The sequence below is a fragment of the Lutra lutra genome, chromosome 7 (genome assembly GCF_902655055.1).
Source record: "Lutra lutra chromosome 7, mLutLut1.2, whole genome shotgun sequence".
Lineage (NCBI taxonomy): Eukaryota > Metazoa > Chordata > Mammalia > Carnivora > Mustelidae > Lutra > Lutra lutra.
The window spans coordinates 145641522-145649685 of NC_062284.1; the positions used below are offsets into that span (position 1 = coordinate 145641522).

At 54.3% G+C, this 8164-nt stretch overlaps 1 protein-coding gene across 1 annotated transcript; it reads right to left on the reverse strand.

The window, feature by feature from the left end:
* Window positions 1–778: 778 nt before the first annotated feature.
* On the reverse strand, window positions 779–5705 carry ATP5MJ (ATP synthase membrane subunit j). The gene is made up of 4 exons (XM_047737224.1): window positions 5570–5705; window positions 2312–2435; window positions 1567–1590; window positions 779–956 (listed from the first exon to the last, which is right to left on the reverse strand). The coding sequence occupies exons 2-4, from the start codon at window positions 2433–2435 to the stop codon at window positions 922–924; spliced, it is 183 nt and encodes a 60-aa protein (XP_047593180.1). The 5' UTR covers window positions 5570–5705; the 3' UTR covers window positions 779–921.
* Between the last annotated feature and the right edge of the window lie 2459 nt (window positions 5706–8164).

Below are 8164 nucleotides of genomic sequence, written 5' to 3' on the forward strand. Positions count from 1 at the left end.
GTTAAGTGACTGACTCTTGATTTTGGCTCAGATCATGATCTCAGGGTCGTGGGATTAAGCCCCGCCTCAGGCTCCACGCTCAGTGGGGTCTGCCTGGGATTCTTTCCATCCACCCCTTCCCTGGCTCCCTCTCCAAAATAAAAATAAATCTTAAAAAAAAAAAATGAAGTGCAATTCTAAGGGTTTGGTAATTGCCTTACATGGAGGCAAATACCACGTGGTATTTATTTCAGCCAAACTAGGAAAAACAGCTAAGTTTTAGATATTTTTACATTACGTACTTTGTCAGTGACTTCCTGATACAATCTTCTAGAGCTTATCCATTTACCCACATGACCTCATCCCTTACTCCTGCCGTGTTTGACAGTTCCACCAGTGGTCTTCCGTATCTCCCCTACCACCCGCCAGTGACTGTAGTGAGAACTGACGTGCCGCCCCCGCCACCGTCCCCACGAGGAAGCACAAGGCTCAGCGAGGTCACAAGAGTAAGTGGCAGAATCCTTGGTGCAGCTGGTGTGCGTCAGACCTCAGCAGTGACGGCCACCCCGAAGCCCCGAGTCCTACAGCAACGGGGATGGGTGACGGGGACTGCTCCGGGCACGTCAGGCACACGGGGGTGGGTGAGCAGGGGGCTGACTGCCGCATGACTGGGACTGCTTTGGGCACAGCGGGCGCACAGGGGGCAGGCGCAGGGGGGCTGTCTGCCATGTGACGGGGACTGTTCCAGGCACGGCGGGCATACAGGGGGCTGACAGATGGACACAGGCACAGGCAGTGGTGCACCTCAGTGACATTTATTCACGCCACACAGGACACAACATGTCTGTAAGTGTGCGCAGGGCTCCATGTTCCCCACTATCAGCATGCTGAGGCGCACACCAGACGGACACTCCATGCCACGCGCACTCCAAGTACAGCCGGTCAGTGATGGCCGTGGGCAGGCACAGGACTTGACGCTGTGGAAAGAGATGCATAACACAGCTACCGTTGAGCAAGAAAGGGAAACACGCGTGAGAGTTTATTACGTGAGTACTGACAAGTCAAAAACTGTAAACCACAATTTTCAATACTCTGAAGACACGTGAAGGGTCATTTCTACCCGGAGCGTCCGGCAGGTGTGAGGGTTTCGTGGGCTCCCCTAACGTACCCCGGGGGCTCACCTGCCAGCACAAGGCCGGAGGGGTCACCAGCCAGCCCTGGCTCTGGAAGGACCCAAATGACTACAGGTCGTTTGGGAAAAAGAGTGAAGACATGTCCAGCACCAGGACATACGTTTCACGGGATGGCTTCCTGCACAGCGAGCCTGGGCTGCCCTCCTGGTGGCAGCAGCGACCCCGTCTTTCTAGTGCCCCCACAAGTTTTACTTGGCCCAAGGGGGTGAGCAAAGGTCTTTAACACTCAGACTATAAGAACTGCAAAATTCTCTTTTCCATCAGGGACAACAAACTCCATGATCTCAAGGACCCCCACTGCTCCTCACACACTGTGAACAGCGACACACCTTGTTTTGAAAAGGTGTGACGGTGTTTTTCGCTCTCCATCCATTTGAAGAAGCAAAAATCTTACCTTTCAAGGCTTTACTTCTTTTATCTGAAATGAAAAGGAAACATTGGTTGTATCAATCAACGCTTTACAATAATGTGTTTGGTCAATCCATTCCTGAAATAGACACTGGGCTGAAAAGCTCACAGCTTGGGTAAAGTGGTTATGGGAGTTTCAGAAAGCGGGAGTTTCTCACGGTGCCTCCCAGCCAGGAAGCGGTACCGCCTCCACCGGAGTTTTCTATGAACACCTGAGCAGCCCTTCAGAATGCACAGGGCCCTCCACTCCTTCCCGTTCCCCAGGCTCCAGTCCTGCAGTTTCAAGTTTCCTCCCTCCCTTCTCTTCTAAACCAACTGCTTATTAACCTGTGATTGGCCTCGTGCCTGTTCCGCTGAGAACCAATGGTCACCCTGCCCCCATTTCTATTATGGAAACAGATAAAATATTCACACAATGGGAAAGGTACAGTAACACAGCACGTGCCAGGACACTCTATCCCTAACCACTCTTGCCCCCAATTCTTCCAATGAGGGGACACGTCCTACACATTCGAAACACCACGGTCACACCTAGGAAGCTCAGGGTCCCCTGTTATCAAGGCCTTGTTCAAATTTTCCTAGTTGTCCCCAAATGTCTCTAAGAGCTGACATGTACTCCCCACAATGCTCATTTCTGGATAAGAACCAATGTTCCTTCACAACAGGAACTGTGATTCCTTCTGAAAATGATTTGCATCCTGACTGCTAACGAATCGACATGAAGAACTTACCAGCACTCCTGATTTTATAAACGATGACACTCATCAACCCCATTCCTACCCAAATCTCTTGGTAAACCTGGGTATAGTAGGGCTTCAGGGGGATCCAAACATTTTTAATAAAGCTTTGAAGCATCTGAAAAGGAACACAGTGATAAATATTACCATGACGATCTTTTTTTTTTAAAGATTTTAAAATAAATAAGAGAGGGAGCATGAGTAGCAGGGAATGGGCAGAGGGGGAAATAGACTCCCCACCGAGCAGGGAGCCTGATGCGGGGCTCCATCCCAGGACCCCGGGATCATGACCCGAGCTGAAGGCAGATTAACTGAGCCCCCAAGTGCTCACCATGACCATCGTCTTAAAGCTAACTGGAAAGAGGTTCCCATATACTCTTAAATTTGACCGTTTCCTACAACTGCTCCACACCGGCCACTCTCTGGCAGCCATTCCCACCTGGCGTGGGGCCCCGCTCAGCAGCTCGTCAAGCTCCCCGTCCCCAGGCTGCCAATCTCGGCCATCTGATGCTCCGCCACCCTTCACCCTCATGCCCCAGAGTGCCCAGCCCACGCCATCCCCCAGGGTCCCGAGCGTTCCTCTCCCTCACAGCTGTTCTGCACTGACGCTACACCCCGAATCACACCGCACTCTTTTTTAAACTTTTACATTGAATCCCCAGCCCGTTCGCATCACTGCGAGAAGCGCTGCCGGCATCCGGAGCAGGAAAAGAACACGGGCCTAGTGAGACCCACACTCAGCCTCGCGGTCAGCCCCGGGCGCCGAGGCCACTTCCTGCGAGCCGCGTTACATCATCACTTATTTAATGAGTAACAACAGTTACCTAATTACTGGACTTGACCGGGAAAAGCCATGGGGCGCTGAAGTTCGCTTTTACGAGCAGGTCCCATGTAAGGCTTTTGATTACAACTTACTACAGACCTTAAAATCTGAGGCCCTCGTGTTCGCTGTAGCTTTGTGACGTCTCAAGCGGCCTGTCAAACAGCAGTCCTTCAAGTCACTGTCAGCAGTAACTAGACCAGGTACTTCGCATTTTCCTTGAAGACACTCCTTGGGCTTCAGTTAGTCATGCCCCTCATCCCCACCCCGGCCAGAGCCTCATCTACGTTCCTTTTCTCCACTAACTGGGTTACACGGAATCCTACTTCTCCTCACTCTTCTCCGGCGTGATCATTACCGACTCCACACCCGGGAACTCCGCACCCAGGAACCCTGCACCCGGGAACCGAGCTCGCACTAGGTGGCAGGCACTGTTCAGGGGCTGAGAGACCGGCTCCTAAGGAGCCAGAAAACTTGGGAGAAGGGTGGCCTTGGCAGAGGCTGCGTGTGTGCGAAGACCCCAGGTCAGGTCAGACTTGGAGAGCCTGGAGGGGGGTAGGGAAGCCACAGCGGCTGCCCAGATTCAAATCCCCTCACTTCAGGTGCCTCAGTTTCCTCCTCTGGAAAACAGGGATGCAAACACCGAGCACCCCCGAAGGTGCTCACGAAGAGGAGGTCCTCTGCATCTGGTACCGGCCGTGTGTGGTGCCCGATGCGGAGCGCGGTCACGTAAAACACCACGGCCGGACTCCGGGAGGGAGGGGAACTGGGTCATCTGTACCTTGCAGGCCACGGTGAAGAACTCGGCCTTTACTCTCAGAAGGTCACGCGAACCGAACGGCACTCGCGAGGTGCTTCCACACCCAGCTCCTCTCCGCTGCCCACCCCCTACAAAGCGGCTACCTGCGAGAGCCGCGGGACACCGCACGCCCAGACCTAGGAATCGCCCTGCCCCTCAGTCCTCAGTACTAGGGAGGACCTGCTCCAAGGACGGGTTGCCAGCCCTTCTGAGAAGAGGACGCACTCGGGCTGAGGCACCGTCCTAAAGACCAGCCAGCCTGCCTCCACCCCAAGCGTGACCCTGAAGGATGGGCTGTGTGGTCCTCCTGGAACTGCCTGCAGCGACGTCTCCCCTAAGGCGTCCTGTCCTTAGACTGCGATGCTCTGTCACTGCATGAGGATCCCAGAAACTAACAATTCTGCCCCTAGCAGGTGCCTGAGGAGGCCCAAGCAGGACCTGTGGGCGGCCTCGAAAAGCCGCAGGGGGGAGGCGGGGTTCGGGGGGACTGAGGACATGGCCCTCCTCTGAGCCTGGCAGTGACTGCGCAAGAAGGCGCTCCCAGGTCCCAGCGGGGCCGGGCTCCTGGGTTCCCATCCCAACCCTGGCGGCGTCCCCGGAGTTGTCCTTCCAGAAGGCTGCCCCTCCGCGATGCAGGGGCGTGTCCACCTGCCCCACAGGACTCTCGCTGGCGTGTGGGGAGGCCGTGGACCGCTCCGCTGGCCAGCAGCCGCGGCAGGAGCAGAAGGCAGCGCTACAACACGCAGCTGAGGGCACCGGACTGGGCTCCCGGTTCTAAGAGGGAGAACGCGGGGAGACGCCCTCGCGCCGGCCGGACGAAGTTCTGGATGGGAAACAGCGAAGCGCGCGGAGAGTGCGGAGGAGGAAGGCGCTGCAGAAACGTCAGCTACCGCTTCTGCTCAGGGCTGGCCCCCCGGTCCCTCTCCTCTCCGGAACCTTCTCGGACGGCCGCCGCCCGCGCCGCCAGCACTTTCCCAGCCCGGCCCGACTCTCCTCATGCTTCACCGGACTCGCGACCTGTCCCCACTACTTAAGGGAGGCCCTTCTCCCTCCAGCTCGCCAGCCGTGCGGCGGCTCCGGAGCACCCGTTCTTGCAAAGGCCCATCCTCGGGTCAGGGGGCGTCCGCTCCGTCCGAGTCTGGGGCGCACGCACAGCCGACTCCCACCTGCCCACGCGGGAGACCAGGTCTGCCCGACTCGCGGAGGCGCGGACCGGGATTCCAGGGCTCTGATCCCGTCGCGGCCCCGTGTCCCCTCCCCTGCTGCGGAGCACGGGTCCCGCAGGGCAGTGCGTGGCGGCGAACTCCGCGGAACCCAGGAGAGACGGTACCGAGCGCGGGGCGGGCGCTCCCGGCCGGGGTCGGGGCTCCATCCCTGAGCGCGCCGCGCCCTCCGCAGGTGGCCGACCCTGGCTCGCCCGCGGCGCGCTCCCCGTCCGAGAAGGGCAGCGGTTCTGCCCGAAGGACAGGGCGCGGCTGCCCGCGCCCCACCAGTCCGCGGGGCGCCTCCCTTCGCTGCCCGGGGGCCGCGGCAGGACCCCAAGGTCAGCGGGGGCCAAGCGGCACTCCCGCCCGTCGCCCCGAGGGCCCCGCCGCCCCGCTCGGAGCAGCCGGCCGCACCCCCGCCCACTCACCTCGCCGAAGACCCCTGGCTCAGACCGCCGCGGCGCCCACTACCAACCTCTTGGAAAGGTCACCGAAAGCGCAAGCGCCGCGCGGGGCCCGCCGGGAAGGCGGAAGGAGCGGTGGCGCTCGGCGGCCAGAGCGCCGCCCCGACCGTGTCTGCGCGCCACAGCGCCCCCAGCGGTCTCCCCGGTGCCGCAGGCCGGCGAGCCCCGAGCGGGTGTGCGCACGCGTGGCGGAGAACGGTGATTAACTGCTCCGGTGTGCCCCGGGCGCGGGACTTTCGGTGCTGAAACCGGACAAGCGGACGAGTTGGTCAACCTGAGAAAAGGGCCGTCTTTACGTGCTGTCTTGAAGGCCGAGAAGCCGTCTCCCCTCTGTGGTCTTCTCGCTTTCTGTGGATTAACCGTTGTGCTGTGCACAGGCTCGTGCGGGGCGGGACTCCCGCGCCTACCAGCGTTCATCGGCGGACACTGCTCTTGGCGGACACCGGCTTCGAAGACAGCCCTGCTTACTGCGGGCGAGGAAGTAAGACTTTGGAAAACTTCAGCAGAAAACTGGAAATTGTAAAAACAACCCCTCCCCGCAAAACCCAAAAACCGCTTAGGCGATCTGAAAACGAGCCAAATAGAAATTGGGCAGGTTTAATCTAATCTAAAAGATGAGATTAGAGAGCTAGGATACAGCAGGAAAGTCCCTCAGGTGTGTAATTGGAGGCTCAGAAGGAAAGGAGAGTGAGATGGCAGAAATATTAGGAGAGAGAATGGCTGGCTGAGAATTTTTAAAAAGTGATGGCGCAAAAACAGACCAAAGATTCAAAAAGCCTTACGGAAACCCAGCAGGCAGATCAATGAAAATAGACCAACACCTTGAAACATCATCATAAAATCACAGAAGACCAAAAATGAGGAGGAAAATCCCAATTGGCAATCTAGACTTCTATGCATACAGAATTTAACCTTCAATAAAGAAGACAAAGTAAAGACATTTTGGATAACCAAACACTGAGGGAATGATCCCAGTAGATGTGCAGTTAAAAAAATCAATACTCACTATTCATGCGGAAGGACAGTGAGCTCAGATGGAAGGACGAGGATACAGGAAGGAAGAACAACAAGCAGGGTCCTGCTTCGAAGGGACAAAAGCTTAGGATCAAATGGAAGCTGTATTCACCACCTGAAAATCTTGCTATTTTAGGACAGTGGTTCTCAAAGTGAGGTTTTGGGGGTTCCCAAGGACGCTGGGGATCAAAATATTCTCATAACAATGGTAAAATTTGGTGATTTGTCTTTTTGGCCAGAATTATCTCACAAGTGTTCTGTGGAGTTCTCCAGAGGCCGACTTGTGACATCACAACAGAATGAATACAGAAACAGATACGGGAATCCACCTATCCCCCATGAAGGCAGACATTGAGAGATCTACAAAAATGTCAGATTGTCACTCTTTGCACGCATATAGTGACTTTTCATCAAAATATTCCCTTTAACACCAAATGGGTTTATTATTGTTATTTTTAAATGAATAAGTAAACAAAGTGTCTCAGCTGTAATTCCTAGTAAAGTAGATGCAACTGACATGAACAAAAGCGCTCTAGGGGCTTCAGAGTGTAATGGGTCCTGAGATAAAGACCCGGTTTCTGAACCACTGTCTTGGGAAAGAATGTTTGAGACTTATGATATGGTCAGAAACTGCTGATGAGGATGAGCATTTTAGGAACAACTTAGGAGTATCCTCATAATCTATTTTAAGATAACAAAGTTTTTGAACTTCAAACTCTGCTTGAGATGAACAGAATTTTCATGTCTTTTGTTGCAAAGACAAAACACCCTATGAAAAATACATCTTCAAAGGAAACAACGTTTGAAGACAGGGCTACCCCAGATGTATGCAGAGTGCAGAATTCCATATTTTGCAGCTGAGAAGGTCAGAGAAGACATGAAGGTTCTTGGGACACAGCTTCTCCCACTTTGTCAAGAGTGCTGTTTGCTGGCACATTTGTCATTGTCTGAGCTGCTTGTTTTCCCTTTGGGTCTGTGACTGCGGACACCAATATGCAAAACTTCACCAAGGCTCATGGCTTCCTCTGTGCTCAGGTCTAAACGTCTACAAGCCTACTGAGAACTGTCAGACTGTCTCTTTCGACTTTGGACAGGAATGCAAGCTGAGCTGTGCTGAGTATGAAGCACCGATAACTACCATTCAAACGAAGGGGGTCAAAGCTATTCTCTGTGATGCCACAGAATGTTAGCTACTACTCGGGAAAATGGCAATGAAATGAGAACAAATTTTGGAACTGAAGCATCAGGTCAGTCTTCTTGTACTGTAGTTAAAAACTCAAGACTCAAGAGGACTGAGGCGACAGTAACCTGAAAGGTTCAAAGAACATAGGAAGGGCCTTCCAGTCACCTTACACATGTTAAAATAACTAACATAAAATAAGACAAGAAATAAGTGTTGGCAAGAGAAACACTTGGGAGAAAAAGGAACCCTTGAACACTGTGGGTGGGAATGTAAATTGGTGCAACCACCATGGAAAACAGTATGGGGGTTCCTCAAGAAAGTAAAAATAGAAATAGGATATGGTCCAATAATTCTAATATTGA

What these genes read in the sequence shown, in the direction of transcription:
- ATP5MJ (XM_047737224.1), bottom strand. Translation starts at nt 2,435, where the DNA reads ATGCTTCAAAGCTTTATTAAAAATGTTTGGATCCCCCTGAAGCCCTAC. An exon ending in TTATAAAATCAGGAGTGCTG is followed by an intron (nt 1,591 to 2,311) that starts GTAAGTTCTTCA and finishes TTTTCATTTCAG; the next exon opens with ATAAAAGAAGTAAAGCCTTG. An exon ending in AAGAAGTAAAGCCTTGAAAG is followed by an intron (nt 957 to 1,566) that starts GTAAGATTTTTG and finishes CTCTTTCCACAG; the next exon opens with CGTCAAGTCCTGTGCCTGCC.